The sequence below is a fragment of the Chiloscyllium plagiosum genome, unplaced genomic scaffold (assembly GCF_037043375.1).
Source record: "Chiloscyllium plagiosum isolate Xiang-an unplaced genomic scaffold, Cpla_swu_hap1 HiC_scaffold_17, whole genome shotgun sequence".
In the NCBI taxonomy this organism is placed as follows: Eukaryota; Metazoa; Chordata; class Chondrichthyes; order Orectolobiformes; family Hemiscylliidae; genus Chiloscyllium; species Chiloscyllium plagiosum.
The window spans coordinates 60,050,710-60,068,429 of NW_028270155.1; the positions used below are offsets into that span (position 1 = coordinate 60,050,710).

At 41.9% G+C, this 17,720-nt stretch overlaps 2 protein-coding genes across 3 annotated transcripts in view; both read right to left on the reverse strand.

Annotated features, from left to right (window-relative positions):
• The window catches only part of pla2g15 (phospholipase A2, group XV), a 46,006-nt gene extending 39,581 nt beyond the window's left edge, over positions 1 to 6,425 (reverse strand). Inside the window, exon 1 of the mRNA XM_043707167.2 lies at positions 6,078 to 6,425. Coding sequence (XP_043563102.1) covers positions 6,078 to 6,213 — 136 coding nt within the window. The 5' untranslated portion in view covers positions 6,214 to 6,425. The remainder of the gene's footprint in view (positions 1 to 6,077) is intronic.
• A 3,756-nt stretch (positions 6,426 to 10,181) lies between these two features.
• The window catches only part of lcat (lecithin-cholesterol acyltransferase), a 42,908-nt gene continuing 35,369 nt past the window's right edge, over positions 10,182 to 17,720 (reverse strand). For both annotated transcript variants that reach the window (XM_043707169.2, XM_043707168.2), the window contains exon 6: positions 10,182 to 12,211. In XM_043707169.2, the coding sequence (XP_043563104.1) occupies positions 11,685 to 12,211 (527 nt within the window). In that variant the 3' untranslated portion in view covers positions 10,182 to 11,684. The remainder of the gene's footprint in view (positions 12,212 to 17,720) is intronic.

Here is a 17,720-nt window from a genome sequence, read left to right on the forward strand (position 1 = left end):
GAACAGTGAAGACTAAGATGCACACACATTGTATAGTACTCATTGCTGATTGTGACCATTTAAGAAGAAATGACCTTACCGTAACCCTGCTTCCCAGCTTCGTGCTGTGGCTCCCTAGTCTGAGATGTAATCTACAGATAGTGTTGTAGGTGGCTTTCACTTGATCTGAGTGGCAACCTCATTTTAAGCTATTCTAGTGATGGGCTGTGTACATGCACATCACCTGGGGCATTAAAATATAGCACCATTCCAACCAAAAAGAGGCTAATTTGAGAAAGTATGTATGAATTGAACAAACACGCCAAGCTAATTCCTTATTTTAGTTCAGACACATCCCTAAGTAATTGATGATTTATCGATGTATGAAGTATTCTGAGTATATGCAATAGAAAGGGGTGAGAAACTTACAGAACAAGAAATGAAGAGAGGCAGTCAGAGGAATAAACAGGGAGTAAACAAATGCATTCCTCCAGTAAGAAAGATCAATGGGAAGATAAACACAATAAGCAGGAGGATGTGTGAAATGAGGAAGTAACCAGAGTTACAATTCCAGGAATATTCTTTACTTTGGTCTGACAGTGACACCAAAGGCAGCTAAACCCTTAGATTAAAAAAAAATGCATTTAGCTAATATCAAAAACCCAGTTTCTTGAAGTCAACTATTCAAACAGGGACAGGTTTTAAAAAGAATGAATGCCACCTCTCGGATAGGTTATCTTAACTCCTCCTGTGCCACAGTGGTTAGCACTGCTGCCTCACAGCGCTAGAGACACGGGTTCAATTCCCGCCTCAGGCGACTGACTGTGTGGAGTTTGCACGTTCTCCCAGTGTCTGCGTGGGTTTCCTCCCACAGTCACAAAGATGTGCAGGTTAGGGGAATTGGCCATGTTAAATTGCCTATAGTGTTAGGTCGAGGTATGGGTGGGTTGCACTTCGGCGGGTCGGTGTGGACTTGTTGGGCCGAAGGGCCTGTTTCCACACTGTAAGTAATCTAATCTAATGAATCATGACGCCACCACTCACCATCAAGCTGTTGTTTTCAGGACTGGCACTGACCTGGTCTCCACTAGAAATCTCCCCACCGCATCTTTCCACCTCAGTGCTGCAACCCTATTGCACTGCCCACTTCGAGCTCCTTCCCAAATTCTATAAAACAGGACTGACCCGATAGACCTGCTTGCTCCTACCCCACTGAATTAACTCCTTCCTATTTCAACTGTTTTTGCTCCCCTCATTCTGTCACTTCCCACTTATTAAAAAAAAAGCCAGAAGAATTGTAAATGATGTTTCTTGCTCACGCCCGTTGCAGAATTCTTGATTCTTAGGGGTATCAAGGGGTACAGGGAGAAGGCAGGAGAATTCTGTTTCTATAACTTATAATTTAAATGTGTCAGTTCCACAATTTCCAGTTTTGTAGCCCACCTGCCTCCTCTTCACTATGGACATATAGCCCATCTACCGCTCAATCCTTCAGCCGGATGGACTGAATACTCAACATTTCTTCTTTGAAAAGGACTCCTGAATAGTCCTTATCCACCATCCATCCGCCTACGCTTGTTGTTATTTTGAACAAAATCTCCCTTAATGCATTTCATTTCTCCAAGTACAAGTTGATTTGAGTCCCCACACAGGTCCCTGTTATGCCCATCTCTTGCAAGGGTATGTGGAAGATTCCATGTTCCGGTCTTAAATGGGGCCCTCTCCTAAAACTCTTTGTTACATCAATTATACCACTGGTGCTGCTTCCTGCTCTGACCCAGAATTGGAACAGTTTTGCTTCCAATGTATATCCTTCTCTGGTGAATCTGACTCTTCCCTTCTTTGACTTCCATTTCTGGAAATAGGCTGTCCACTAATACCCACTCCAATCCCACTAACTCCCGCAGTAAACTTGACCAGATTTCCTCACACTCTGCTTCCTGCAGGGGTCCATACCATTCTCTCAGTCCCTCCACCTCTGTTGCAACTGTTCCATTGATGGGGGAAATCCAATGCATGTTCCTTTCTCTTCAATCAAGGATTTCCCCGTATCCGTCCCCACCTCCATGGCTGACACACAGTTTCCAGCCCCGTCTAACCCACTTCCTGCATTTCTGCCCTCACCCTTTCCTCTCCTTTTCATAACAATGATAGGTTAGAAAATGAGGATAGGGAGCACTATATCAACTTTTGTATTCAAAAAGACCATCCTCTGCCATTTCCATCACCTCCAGCAGGAGGCACTACGAAACACACCTTCTTCTTCCCTCTTCATGACAGTGTTGTCCACTCTTCTGTCACTCCCAACACATTTTCACCCCATCCTGGCCCCTTTCCATACACAATAGTCCAATCACCTGTCTCAATGTGATTTTTTCCTCCTGTCTCAATGTCCAAGATCCCAAACACATCTTCCAAGTGAAGCAACAATTTACTTTCAATCTAGTCTACTGTACTCAGTGCTCAAAACGTGATTTGCTTGACACTGGCAAAACCAAACATAAACTGGGATTGCGTCTACTCTGCCCACAAGCAAGACTCCAACTATTGAACATTTCAATCCACCATCTTGTTCACCCACAACATTTTTGTTCCAGGCCTGCTGCAGTGCATAAGTGAAGCCTAAAGCAAACTTGAAGGGGGGAAACAGTACCTCAGTTTTCATTGAGACTTCACATCCTTCAACATTGTGTTCAACAACTTCAGAGGCTGAACTCAAGCTTCCATTCTAGAAGAGTTATAGGGGACCCAAAACATTTACTGTGTTTCTCTCTTCACTGATGCTGCCAGACCTGCTGAGTTTCTCCAATACTTTCTGTTTATATTTCAGTTTTAAAAATTACTCTCTCTGAATTTGCACATTACTTCTATAACTCTGAATCGTCATCATCTTGGAGTTTTCCACAGGAAGGCAGGTCTAATCCACAGCGACTTCCACCATCGGTAAGACAAGGAGGAAGATCCATCCCACTAGAATGGGAGTCAAACCTTTTATTACTGGCACCAATTAGATGCACAACGGCCTCCAGGCTACAAAGCCAACTAGCCCACAAGTGAATCTAGATTTCTCAGGCAACATATACCTTTACTTACGTGTTGTAGCATGGAGCTTCTTTCCATTACATGACTGACCAGGAATCTCTCCCTCTCTTACATCAGTGGTATGTGTTTGAAAGATTTAAGCATTGATAATCAACTTGTTAGGCAATGGTTATTAGCATGTCTTCCTTTCTGATCAAGTCCTGGAATGAGACTTGAACATGGAGCTTCCGGCTGCGAGGCAGACCCACTACCCACTTTGCAACAAGACTTCCTAATCCGGAACGCCCCTCATCAATATAAAATTGTCATTTTTGAAAGTTATCTTGTTGACCTAAGCTCCTTTGGAACAGGGGCAAAGACTTCTAATACTCAGAGTAAAACAATGCAGAATAAGGCTTATCAAGTAAGATAAGCAGGACTGATTGACACTACTATCAGATCCCACATACAAAATAATACCTCAACTATAAGCACCATATTCCTCACACTGCCAGTAGCAGAATTAGGCAACGTGTAAAATTTACATACAATAGCAGAAGTCAGGAATTGGCAGTAATGCAGAAAGACGTGTAGTTAGTTAATAATAAAAATCAACAACTTCATCTGACAACTCCAACTTAACTACTCTGAAACAGACTCAGTTGTAAAGCAAAGGCATTGATGCCAGATGCAGTATATTCCAGTTCTGAGGAAGGGTCACTCAACCCAAAACATTAACTCTGATTTCTCTCCACAGATGCTGCCAGACCTGTTCAGCTTTTCCAGCAACTTCTGTTCTTGTTTCGATACATTCAACCTTGCAACTAAATATTTCAGGGGTAAAGGAGGAGTTTAACTGATCAAGACAAACCACTCCAACTGCCCTTCCTCAACCATTAAATCTGTGAAAAGAACTTGTTCATTTAGTTACTTAGCACATGCTCAGGACATGACAAAATGTTTCAAAAACCAAGGAATTATTTCTGAAATGCATTCAACAAGCAAGCGAGGCAGCTAATTTGCACACAAAGTTCTACAACCAGCAGCTTTGATGGTGGATCAGATGGGGAGTTCTGTTTTGTCGACGATAAATTCATGCACTTGAGCACAAAAGCGAGGCGACAACTTCTGTTCAGTAATAAAGAGCACGGTTATATTGAGCGCTGCCAAGTTTTAAACAAAATTTCTACCACCTTGGAAGGATGCAATTTAAAGAGGAGCAAAGTTCTCCTGTTGTCTCGACCAAAGTCCATCTCTCATTCGTCTCATTCAAACAGATTATCTGGCCAATTGCTGTTTTTGGCAGCTTAGAATGTAATCATAGAATGGTTATAGCACAGGGGCCTTTGCTTATCATGTTGGTGTTGGTTATCTGCCACTTAATGCCACCTTTTCCCCACAGCCTTGAAAATCCTCCTTCCTTCAACAATCCTCCAATTCTCTTCTTTGGAATGTCTTGAATGAAGCACAGGCACCAGAAAGGCAGTGCATTCCAAATTATAACCATTCAACGTGAACATCAGAGTCAGAAGCAGAACTGGGAGATCTGGAGCCTGCTCTGCCATTCAATCACATCTGTTTGAGTTGTGGCTTTCATAACACTTGATATTTTTATTTGTTGGTGTGATATGGGAACCACTGGCTTGACCATTCCTTATTGTCTGATCCTAATTTCCCAGCTTTGAGTAAACAGTACTGCTGTGGATCTGGAGAAAATGCAGGCCAGACCAGGAAAGGACAGCAGACCTCCCTCACTAAAGGAGAGTGAACTAGATGGGTTTCCAAGACATGGTTATATGGTCCTTCACCTAATATGAATCTATATACCTGTCCCACAGTAATACTTCCGCACATTTGCACCAAAACGTGTTCACCACTTATACATTTTCCAGGTTACCATTGCTTGTTTTGTCAATCAACTTCGATCATTGACCTCCAATTGTTGTGTTTTCCTACTTTGCAACAGTGACTTGGCTTCACTGGCTGTGAAGTACATAACAGCAGGAGCCCATCACCTGGCCCCTTGAGCCTGCTCCATATTCATTAAGATCATGGCTGATCTTCTTGTGGACTCAGCTCCACTTACCTGCCCACTCACCATAACTCTTAATTCCTTTACTGATCAAAAATCTATCTTTGCCTTAAAAACATTCCATGAGGTGGCCTCAGCTGCTTAACTGGGTGGGGAATCCCACAGGTTCACAACCCTTTGGGCGAAAAAGTCCCTCCTCAACACAGTCCTAAATCTGCTCCCCCCTATTTTGAGGCTATGCACGCCTAGTTTCACCCACCAGTGGAAACAACCTCCCTGCTTCCATCTTATCCTATTCCCTTCATAATTTTTCTGTAAGATTTCCCCCCCCACCCCCATTCTTCTAAGTATAACGAGTATTATCCCAATCGACTCAATTCCTCCTCATCAATCAAGTTTTCCAGTTGTGATGAAAAGGACTCTGCTACTACTGTTCAAAACAACATTAAATGAAAATACAGTATAGGCATTAAACTATCAGTATGATTGTTTGAAGGGCGAACAGTTGCATTCAGTTTCACATTAAAACAAAACAATGTGCCAATGTGCGGCAGGAACAGCTCAGGCACTCTGGCCTGCGCTTCACCTCACTTCTACCAGTCACTGCATATACAGCTCAGTACTGCTCGGTGACAAACACCAACAAAGAAACACCTCACGCAGTTTCTACTTCGGCAGTTAGTCGTTGGAAAAGTGAACATTAGAGACAGTAGAAATATTATCTATACAATAATTACCCAATCCATTTGTAAATGTTTAAACAATACATTAGGCAAACAACACTATTGAATATTTTACTGTCAGGCTGAAGCTGTCGTAAGTCAGTAGAGCGATTTAAAGAAAGTGACATTTTCACATGATTAAAGGCAGAAAAAAATTAATTCAACCGGAAGGATGATGCATTCAATCGCAGGCCCACGGACACTAAAACAAAATAATACACTTGGCCATAGAAACTGACTTTTTAAAAAAAAAATGAAAAGGGTGCCTCAAAACACGTTAAATAAATAGACAAAAACCGAGCCTCCTTTGCTCGTGAACTCACCCAGGACAACAGGAGGTCTGGTCACCTTTAAGCAACCCGGCGATGATGGCTTATTCTCGCAGGCGAAGGAGGGAGCGCCGGGGCAGGCAGCGGCGAGGAGGAGGAGGAGAGAGGAGAGGCCAGTTCTGGAAATCATTTCCCAGCTCTCATAACTCAGAGAGGAAAGATGTGACAGTGAGAGAGACAGAGAGGAGGTGGTCAGCGCGGCGGTGGAACGCGGCGAATACAATGTAGCAACTCCGCGGATACAATGTAACTAACAGCGAGTTTCACTGGGAAACTGGCATAAAAGGGAGCGCACCCTGGAACTCGGCCCGTCCATAGCAAGCAACAGTCCCCCGCACAGTAAGGCGCAAATAACAAACTAGACTCTACCAATCCAAACTAGAAGGGGCGTAAAACGCCACCCTCGGGATTCGGTTGGTATGCCCTCACCCAATAAGCCAATAAGGAGGCAGGACTGGGCCCGATAACAAGAAGCGAAGCAGAGGAGGTTTACACAATCGTTTTCATGATCATGAGTCAGTGTGTAGTGCAGTGCGATCCAGTCTCGTCCCTGAGAATATCAAATAAAAACCGAGAGAACTGCGGATGCTGTAAATCGGAAACAAAAATAGAAATTGCTGCGCCTGATCTCTTGTTCTCAGCACAGATTCCAGCGTCTGCAGTAATTTGCATCTACAGAAATCGCAGGAAAATCTCAGCAGGTCTGGCAGCATTCATGGAAAAAACTCAGTTCTGAGGAAGGGTCACTCGACCTCAAACGCTATCTCTGATTTCTCTCACCGATACTGCCAGACCTGCTGAGCTTTTCTAGCAATTTCTGTTTTTGTTGCCATGGGGAATACCATGCTGGTGTAGAAGAACAGGTGGAGACCTTTCTCAAGAAAGGGCACTGGACTCAAAACGATAATTTTGTTTTCTCTCTACAGATGCTGCCAGACCTGCTGAGTTTCTCCAGCAAACTTTGGCTGTTTGTTTGTTTGTTTCAGATCTCCAGCATCCACATTGTCCTATTTTGTTTTCTTCTTGTTGCCCATTTTCTTCAAAAATTTTAATAACTCTCAGCTGAGTATTAAGTTGTCCTAAACAATCTCCCGGCTTTGGAAGAAAACAAGAAAGTGCTCTGTTCTTCCCCAACTGTTGAGCCATAATTTCTCTCTCATCTCTGAGCAGATGTATTTGGTGAAAGCAACATACTACGTTTGCTGGAAATCTGAAATAAACACAAAAATGTTTATTTTTGTCAACAAACACAACAGAGTTTGCTGGAAAAAAGTAACATTAGAGAAGAAATGTTAGCTCTTGTTTCCCTTTTCCCAGATGCCGGCAGATTTGGTCATGATCACACTGCTTTTTATGGGAATTTGGTCAACATAAATTGGCTACTGTGTTCCCTTTATTACAACAGTGACAGCCACCTCAAATGTACTTAGTTCATTGAATCCCTACATCAGACCATTCAGCTCTCCATTTCCCTCCATTTCCACACAGACCCACCCTCTCCTTGTAAACCTGCATTTCTCATGGCCAATCCACCTAACCTGCACATCTTTGGACTGTGGATACTGGAGCACCCGGAGGAAATCCATGCAGACACAGGGAAAATGTACAAACTCCATGCAGACTGTTGCCCAAGGGTGGAATCAAACCTGGGTCCTTGCCACTGTGAGGCAGCAGTGCTAACCATTGAGCCACTGTGCCAATTTGCTGTAATGTGCTATGAGATGTCCTGAAGTCTTATCATCAATAGATGGAAATTTCTGCAGAAAACAGCTACATTTCCAATATTGTTCCTGGTAGATCTAACATCTGAATCTATGCATATGAGCGAGATAGAAGGGGTTGCTGTGGTGCAGTGATAATGTCCCAAATTCTGAATCAGATGATCTGAGCTCAAGTCCCACTTGCTTTCAGAGGTGTGTCATAACATGTCTGAGTAAGTTGATTCGTTAAAAAAAACTAAGATGCCAGAGGGGAGATATCTTTTGATAGTAATGCTTATGCACTCAGTGACAAATTCCTGATGAAGGGCTTTTGCCAATTTTCCTGCTCCTTGGATGCTGCCTGAACTGCTGTGCTTTTCCAGCATCACTCTAATCCAGAATCTGGTTTCCAGCATCTGCAGTCATTGTTTTTACCTGACAAATTAATAAGGAAACTGTCCCTAACTATAGCAACAAGCAAACATGTAATATCACTCACTGGGGGAGCGCTTGAACTAATTCATTGATTGTTGAAGAAGTGCTGCTCCCAAAAAGAGATCAACTTCAGCCAGTGAGTTTCCCCATGAAATATATCAGTCCCAAAGACTTATAATTTACAATAAAAGTCATTCTTGGGGTACAGGGTTTCTAGCAAGGCCAGCATTTATTGTCCATCCTTAACTGTTCACTGAAACAGCATTGGCAAGCTGCCTTACACAGATGCAGTGGAATAGTTTCAGTTCTGAAGAGTATCCACTGTATATTGGTCCACTTTATGTTTGATTCACAACAAGTGACCATTCAGCCTGTCATGTCCATGCTAGCTCAAAATGAGCTGTCTAGCCTATCCCAACCACCGACTCTTGCTCCATAGTCCTCTTGGTTACGAAACCTGAAGTGCATAACTAAGTGCTTGGAAGGTTCTGCCTGTATCACTCTTTCACACAGTGAGTCCCAAATCCCCACCAGCCCCTGGTTATCCTTTAACTCTCACTTCTAACCCTGTCACCAATTACTTTAAATACCTGTCTCTTGCTTCTTGATCTGTGCTAATTAAATAGATCCTTTCTGATCTCTCAACATTTTCCACAATTATATTTCTCCTCAGCCTCCTCTATTCCAAAGAAAACATCCCCAGCTCATCCAATTTTTCTTCATATATAAAATTCTCAATTTCTGGCAACATCCTTATTCATTTCCTTTCTGTCTTCCAAAGTGCAATTATATTCTACCTCCAACACTAGATCAGCACAAGGCCTCTGTCCATGATCAGTCATCCCTACCTGAAATATGTTTATTTGTGTGGATAGCAGCAGAGATTGAATCTTGATGCACTCTATGATAAAGAAAAGTGTTGCTCCTTACTGTGTATAATTGCCACTTAAACAAGCTTCCACTGACCTGTGAGCTGATTCCTCCTGTAAGTGACAATAAAGAAGCTGAGAAAGTAGCTGGAGAGACAACCCTCATAGTGGGAGAGAGGAAATTCAAAGCATTCTCCTTGGGCTGTCACACCACTCCGAGGAATATTTCAATAGCATTGCAGATGGGGACCAGCCTTGCAGGAGCTCCTTCACCCTCTATGATGCCTGCAGTCGCACACCATCTGAGAAGCAATGAAGACTTTAACAAAACCATTATTTACAGCTCAGCCATGGAATGTAAGTGTCATAAACATAAAGGTGAAGAGTTTATTGATAATTACCACAAAAATCAAAGTTAATATCTTTTTGTTTAGTTGTTTCCATTAAGTTGATGAAGAATATATCTGCAATATAGTTTTAACAAGGCCAAAGAAGGTCTTTTAAAACATTCTTTCATAGGACATGGGTATAGTTGCCTTGGCCAGCATTTATTACTTATCCCTAATAGCATTTGAGATGGTGATGGTGAGCTGCCTTCTTGAAACAATGCTGGCCATTTGATGTTGGTCAACCTGTTACACTGTCAGCCATGTGTGTGTGTTTGTAGATGTGGATTTCCAGGATTTGGACCCAATGATGGTGAAAGAACAGTGTAATGTTTCCAAGTCAGGATGATGAGTGGCTTGAAGGGGAACTTGCATGTAGTGATGTTTGCATGTATCTGCTGTCCTTGGCCATCTAAATGGTAATGGTCATGAATTTGGAAAGTGCTGTCAAAGGAGACTTGCGGAACTATTAAAATGAAAAGTATTCCAAGGAGGGACTTACCCCCAAGTTACCCCATATAACCAGTGTTAAAATTACTTTTTCTTTGTCCAGGAATTCACTAGCAGCAACTAACTTGCCCCTTCTTTCTCCTTTTCTAAAACCACATGATCAATACTATAAAAAATCCACATCAATCAACAACAAACATTTGTGAAATCCAGGAAAGCTCCAATTCAATTTCATAAGCAAGCATCTGTTTCCAGTCATTTGGTAATTTCAAGTCAGTTTCAGCAAAAAAAAAGTGAAACCACTGTTTAATTGAACATAAAACAAGAGAAGAAATTGCTGGTGAAACTCAGCAGGTCTGGCATTTTGAGTCCAGTGACTTATCAGAACTGTTGTTTGTAAAACTCCCAACTTTATAGATGTAACTTTTGAAGTAATGCAGAGTAAGACTTTACTGTTGTCAGCACATTGTACAACCATGCAGCTCGATAGGAAATGATGCAATTCTCTGTTCTAGTGGCTTCCATTGCAGCAATGTGACATTTTTCTTACCAGCCATTCTGTGGCCAGTCCAGGTGAGAATGTCAAGTTATACTCAATAAGGGACAGTTATGCCCTGTAGGCAATAGGATTGAGATTGGAAAATATTATTTCACAGAAGGACATGTATAGCTGACAAACTAATGATAATGAGAAAGATCTGTTTGAAGCAGTGTCTAACCCATGAGATGTTTGCCTACAAATTTTTCTGAGAACTGATACTCCCACAAGCTATATATCATGAGCATGTGTTTGATCCATTATGTTTCACTTCGTGGAAAATTTAGCAATTACACAAACTCTTTAAGTTTTCGGTTCCAACATTGACCATTATAAAGAATTCCACTATTTGTAAATCACCGTGGGGTGCTCATATTTCAACATTTAGAAAGGGAAAGGAGCTGCTAGAGCTCTGGTTAACTTAAGCAGCTTCAATTCTTACATATGGAGTTTTACATTGAAAAGTAACAATAAAATGTTTTCTTGCTGTTGTACATTTAAAGTTTCTTTTCCCCACACGCCTGCTGTCTGTTTACTCCATGGGAATCATTTTTCAAAATGTGCCCTCTAGTGGCTTCTCTGAGAATTGATAAAGCTGTCCCAGATTAAGGATCAGTCAAATGCGAGAGATGTAGAATCATAATTGGCCAGGTCAAAGGTTGTCTGAGAGCTCATTCATATTCCTCAGGATGAAAATCCTTTTTATTTAAAAAAAAGTACACTAAAGCAAAATGGTTTTATCTGAATTAAGCAATTGATTGATGCTGTAACTTTGAGAACATTTTACAAATTACTATTGAAGATATCAACAAATAACATCCAACTAGCTATGTGGCCTTCATCTGGAATTACCTGATAATTTGAGATATGATTTGAAATGGGTTAATATCTCTTTATAAGGGAAAACATAGATGTGAATTTGTTTGGCATTCTGAAGATATTGATTTCTGGGCTTAGATTGCTTATATAGAAGTGTAAACATCACTTAACTGGGTCTGATCATAATTTGTAGCTTGTAAGTTCAGAATTCCTGGATATAAGCAATGAAATATGGTAGTTATTACTCCCAGCAGAAACAGTTATTACAACTTAAAGATGTTGTTGAACCCCTCAGGGAAGACCAGTCTAGTTTAAAGCTCTGATTTAGAAATCTGAAGTTTATGTGTACCTGAATCAGGTGTACCCAATCACTAAGAAAACCACATCTAGTTGACAGAATTGACTTAGTGTTCAGAATAATTTCCTAACAATATATCTTGAATCATTTGTAAAGCGTCAATGTCATAAATTGTGTCAAAATGATGTTTGTTACGAAGTTCTATAACATGAATTTTTTGCTTTTGCTGGTCCTTCCATTGTCCACACAGAGACAAGCTTCTCTTATTCACTGTGTTGTCACCACCTCCGTAGATAATCTGTATTGGCTGGTTGGATGGAAAGTTTTCATCGTACACATAAGTCATCGGTGTTAGAACTTCTGTTCCATACATACAATACAATTCCACCCCTGGAGGAGGCAGGTCAGTCAGAAAACTTTTGCTGTGTTGCCATTTGAACCAGCCATCTTCATATCCTATGTCAGTGAAGAATTTCCTGTAGTCTTTGTATGTGTAATTGTAGCTTGGGGTGGAGATGAACACATGATCTGCTGGCCAGGCTTGTGAGGTAGGAAGTAGCCAAGGGTTCGTTGTTGTTGTCCGTTGCTGCTGCCGTATCTTCATGAGGTCAAGAGCGAGGCCATAGTTGTCCCCTGGATGGTTGAGAAAGAAACACACAAATATGAAATCTCCTTCCTCTTCTCTGGCAATAGATACTATACAGTGGGGCTGTGGGAGGCTTTAAGGATAGAAAAGAGTATTTTTCACATGGAAGTATTGTCTGATTTCCTTCCTTCCCTTGTAGGTTTTTTGTATTTATGAAGTTGGACTTTTTTAGGAAGTTTAATAGTTGATGATGGCAGTGGCTTAATCTAATCATTCATGTCATCCAAGTGCCAGACAATGACCATCTCCAGTGAGAGAGAATGTAACCATCTCCCCTTAATATTGAATGATATTTACTATTGTTAAATACCAAGCCATCAGCAATTTTTGGGTTACTTTTGACAGAAATAACAGAATCAGAAATTTAAATAATGTGGCTAAAGAAGTTATGCAGCAAGAAAACTACTTCCTGGCTCACCAAAACTTGTCCATTACCTAAATATTACATGTCAGGAGTGTGATGGAGCACTCTCCATTGGCCTGCAAGAGTACAGCTCAACAATGCCCAAGAATCATGGCAGCACCAAGGACAAAGCAACCAACATAATTGGCACCCATCCAATAGTTAAGCACTCAGTCCTTCCATCACAAGTGCACCTAGCAGCATGATGAACTATGTATATGATGTATTGTTGCAATTCGCCAAGTCTCCTTTGATACCACCTTCCAAATTTCCGATATCTATTACCTAAAAGAACAAGGGCGGTAGTCATTTGGGCACATCAGCACCTGCAAGTTCCCTTCATATATCATTGTTCCTTCACAGCCACTGTGTCAAAATCTTAGAACTCGCTTTCCACAGCACAAGGTCAATTACAGTGGTTCTAGAAAGTGGCTTCTCAAAGCAATAAATACTGGATCAATCAGTGATGCTCATGTCCCATAAATGAATTTGAAAACCCTTTGAATGATTGTACAGAGAGTGCAATTATCAGCAAAATGAGGTGATAAGCTATGAACCAATCATTAATGTTCAAGGGAATGTAGAAGATCTAAACACATAGTTGAAAAGGGATCCCAATATCACTGTCAAGGTCTGGGACAAAGAGGTTCCAAAATTAGACCCAAAATCAATGACTTGGGCTCTAAGGGACTTGCTGTGCTTGGGTTGTGGAAGGGGCCACTGTCCTTGAGTTGGTGGAGCAAAGAACAAAGAACATTACAGCATAGGAACAGGCCCTTCAGCCCTCCAAGCCTGCACCGATCCAGATCCTTTATCTAAATCTGTCAACTATTTTCTAAGGATCTGTATCCCTCTGCTTCCTGCCCTTCATGTATCCGTCTAGATACATCTTAAATGATGATACTGTGCCCACTTCTACCACCTCTGCTGGCAATGCATTCCAGGCACCCATCACCCTCTGTGTCAAGAACTTTCCATGTATATCTCCCTTAAACTTCTCCCCTCTCACTTTGAACACATGACCCCTAGTGATTGAGTCCCCCATTCTGGGAAAGAGTTTCTTTCTATCCAGCCTATCTATACCTCTTATGATTTTGTGGACCTCAATCAGGTCCCTCCTCAACCTCCGTCTTTCTAATGAAAATAATCCTAATCTACTCAATCTCTCTTCATAGCTAGTGTCCTCCATACCAGACCACATCCTGGTGAACCTCCTCTGCATCCTCTCCAAAGCATCCACATCCTTTTGGTAATGTGGTGACCAGAACTGTATGTAATATTCCAAATTTGGCTGAACCAAAGTCCTATACAACTGTCCTATGATCTACCAACTCCTGTACTCAATACCTCATCTGATGAAGGAAAGCCTTCTTGACCACTGTATCAACCTGTGTTGCCACCTTCAGGGTACAATGGACCTGAACATCCAGATCTCTCTGTACAGCAGTCCATTGCTGTTCATCCTGCTGACACACAACTGTTCAGTGATACACAGGTTGAATCACATCATTAAGCTTGCTGAGGTTACGACTGTAGTGGGTCCCATCAGCAGGAACAATGAGTCAGCATATAGAAAGGAGGTGCAGTGGTTAACGGACTGGTGCAGATCCAACAAGCTGTCTCTGAACGTGAACAAGACAAAAGAGATGGTTGTTGACTTCATGAGGGCATGGAACGACCACTCCCTGCTGGACAGCGACGGCTCCCCTGTGGAGATCGTGAAGAGCACCATATTTCTTGGCGTCCACCTGGCAAAGAATCTCACCTGGACGCTCAACACCAGCTCCATTGCCAAGAAAGCCCAGCAGCATCTCTACTTTCTATGCAGGCTGAGGAAAGCCCACCTTCCAACACTCCATCCTCACCACATTCTACAGAGGGTTCATTGAGAGTACCCTGAGCTGCCACATCACTGCTTGGTTCAGGAATTGCACCTTCTCAAATCACTACAATGGATAGTGAGGACAGCTGAGAGGATCATCGGGGTCTCTCTTCCCTCCATTGCACACACTTACACCACATGCTGCATCCAAAAGGCTAAAAGCATTGTGGAAGACCCCACACACCCCTCACTCAAACTCTTCTCCCTCCTGCCATCTGTCAGAAGATACCAGAGCATACGGTCTCTCACAGACAGACTGTGCAACAGTTTCCTCCCCAAGCCATCAGGCTCTTTAACATAGTATGATCGGACATTTTCCCATCTGAAATTCTTTGCACAACTTCAAATTGCTGCTAGAAAAATGTTTATTAATTAAATTTTTATTATTACACTGTAATTTGTGTGTTTTGCGCTTCTTATGTCATTTATGCTGCCCTGTCTACGATCATGTCGTTTGTGTTATCCATGTAGCACCTTTGGTCCCAGAGGAATGCTGTCTCATTTTTACTGTATCAGTTGTATCTGGTAGAAATGACAAATAAAAGCTACTCTACTCTACATCAATTTTCCCCAGGGCTTTTCCATTCACCATATAGTCCGCTTTTGAATTGAATCTTCCAAAATGCATCACCTTTCATTTGCCCGGATTGAACTCCATCTGCCATTTCTCTGCCCAACTCTCCAATCTATCTATATTCTGCTGCATTCTCTGACAGTCCCCTTCACTATCTGGTATTCCACTAATTCTAGTGTCATCTGCAAACTTGCTAATCAGACCATCTATCCCTTCCTTCAGGTCATTTATGTATATCACAAACAACAGTGGTCCGAAACACAAACCCCTGTGGAACACTACTGGTTGCAGTTCTCCATTTGAGTAACTCCCTTCCACTATTACCCTCTGTCTCCTGATGCCCAGTGTTAAGGACTAGGCCAGACCACTTAAAACATTCTTAAGCAGGCAGCCCAGACCATAACTTTGCAATTTGTTTTGGTAAGTGTACAGTGAAAATTACCTGGATTATGTTAGCGAGGTTGACTACCAGGTTTAAAACAGACAAAAAAAAATTATTCACAAAATTACACAATGAAACACAAAGAACAGAATAAAGAACCCCTACAGAACTCAGTCTATCCAAACTAGACTTAAGTATGCTCTTCCGAATATACACAACAGTCCCAATAAGCAAACCCACTTTAAAACACAGTACAAAAAAAGGGTCAGACTCTTCCAGGTTGAAGTTCAAAGGGCAGAAGAGAGAGTTTCAACACAGCTAACTGTTGAACTCCCAACCAGTTTTGGACTGAACTAAACTGCTCAGCTCAGCTAGAGAGCTGACCACTTCCCTTTCATTATACAGGGCACATCTAAAACATGACCACTTTGGCCTGAAGTATCATCTGTTTACATATAAACAAAAGATCTCTCAAAATCCTTTAATCACGGTACCAAACCAGACTAATTGGAGCCTGATCTAGTTTATAATCCCTCTGAAAAAATCAAGGACAGAGTATCCCTGAGCCAAAGAACAACTTTTAGATAAAAAAGGAACTAGCTTTGTGACACCAGCCAATTCTCTGAACATTTGGTGTGTATACCCTGGACCCCACACGACTTCACTTTCTCTATCAGCCTGGTTCCTATGGGGAACCTTATCAAACACTTTACTGACATTCACGTATATGACATCTACAGCTGTTCCCTCATCAAACAACGTTGTCACTTCCTCAAAGAATTCTATTAAGTTGGTAAGACATGACTTTCCCAGCACAAAACCTTTTGCTGATAAGCCCATTTTCTTGTTGGAGGGCCATTACAGCAGCACTAGGTCCATGTTTTATGTCTTTGACCCTAGTCCCAGTCAACATCCACCCCAGTTACCTAACTACGTACCTATCCGACCTGCTGATTGTGGGAGCAATAAGTAGGTGGAAACTAATAGCCAACATTAATGTAAAAATTGTTCAGAAGATAATTGTTAGCAAAGAATTAGAGGACATAGGTTTAAGGGAGTGGGAAAAATATAAAAGGGACATAAGGGAACAACCTTTTCAAGCAGATGGTGGTGTATGTATGGAATGAGCTGTCAGAGAAAGTGGTGGAGGCTAATACAATTGCAATGTTTAAAAGGCATCTGGATGGGTATATGAATAAAAAGGGTTTGGAGGAATAAGGGTCCAAATAGTGGACAGCACGGTGGCATTAGTGGGTGGCACAGTGGTTAGCACTGCTGCCTCACAGCGAAGAGACCCGGGTTCAATTCCCGCCTCAGGCGACTGATTGTGTGGAGTTTGCACATTTCTCCCCGTGTCTGCATGGGTTTCCTCCGGGTGCTCCAGTTTCCTCCCACAGTCCAAAAATATGCAGGTTAGGTGAACTGGCCATGCTAAATTGCCCGTAGTGTTAGGGGCATATGTACGTGTAGGGGAATGTGTAGGTTGCGCTTCGGCGGGTCGGTGTGGACTTGTTGGGCCGAAGGGCCTGTTTCCACACTGTAAGTAATCTAATCTAATCTAAATAATGGCAAATGAGATTAGATTTATATAGGATATCTAGTTGGCATGGACGAGTTGGACCGAAGGGTCTGTTTCCATGCTGTATATCTCTATGACTTTGTGAACCTTGCAATATACTAATAGTATGAAAAGCATTTTATCAAAGCAAGTTCTTTTTTTCTGACCAGATCGGTTGTAATTCTCTTTTAATTAATTGTCATGGTTCAATATGTAATACTGATTTATCTGGATTTATCTTTTCTACTTCCCCGAGACACTATATCCATATTGTTACAGTCTTGGTACAGGTCAAAAATTATGGTCTGAATTATACCGAAGATTGACTGAGCAAGGACATTTTGGAGTTTCATGAGAATTTCTCTCTGAGAGCCAAAGCACACCTCAGAGACTTCCTTGCGGTGGAAGTACTTGCCACTTCCAAGACCTCCTGCGATTCCGAACCAGTTTTCTTTCTCTGTTGGCTGTAGTAACCCAGCAGGTCTGGCAGCATCGATGGAAAGAAGGCAGAGTTAATGTTTCGAGTATTGTGACCCTTCTTCAGAACCTGGCTTCAGAGATTCTGAGGGAGGATCGCTGGAGTTGAAACACTAATTCTGTTTAACTGTTCATTCTTAACTCTGTTTTCCCCCCATGGATGCTGGCAGACCTGCTGAATTTCTCCAGGAATTACTGCTTTTGGTTTCCAGTTTCAACC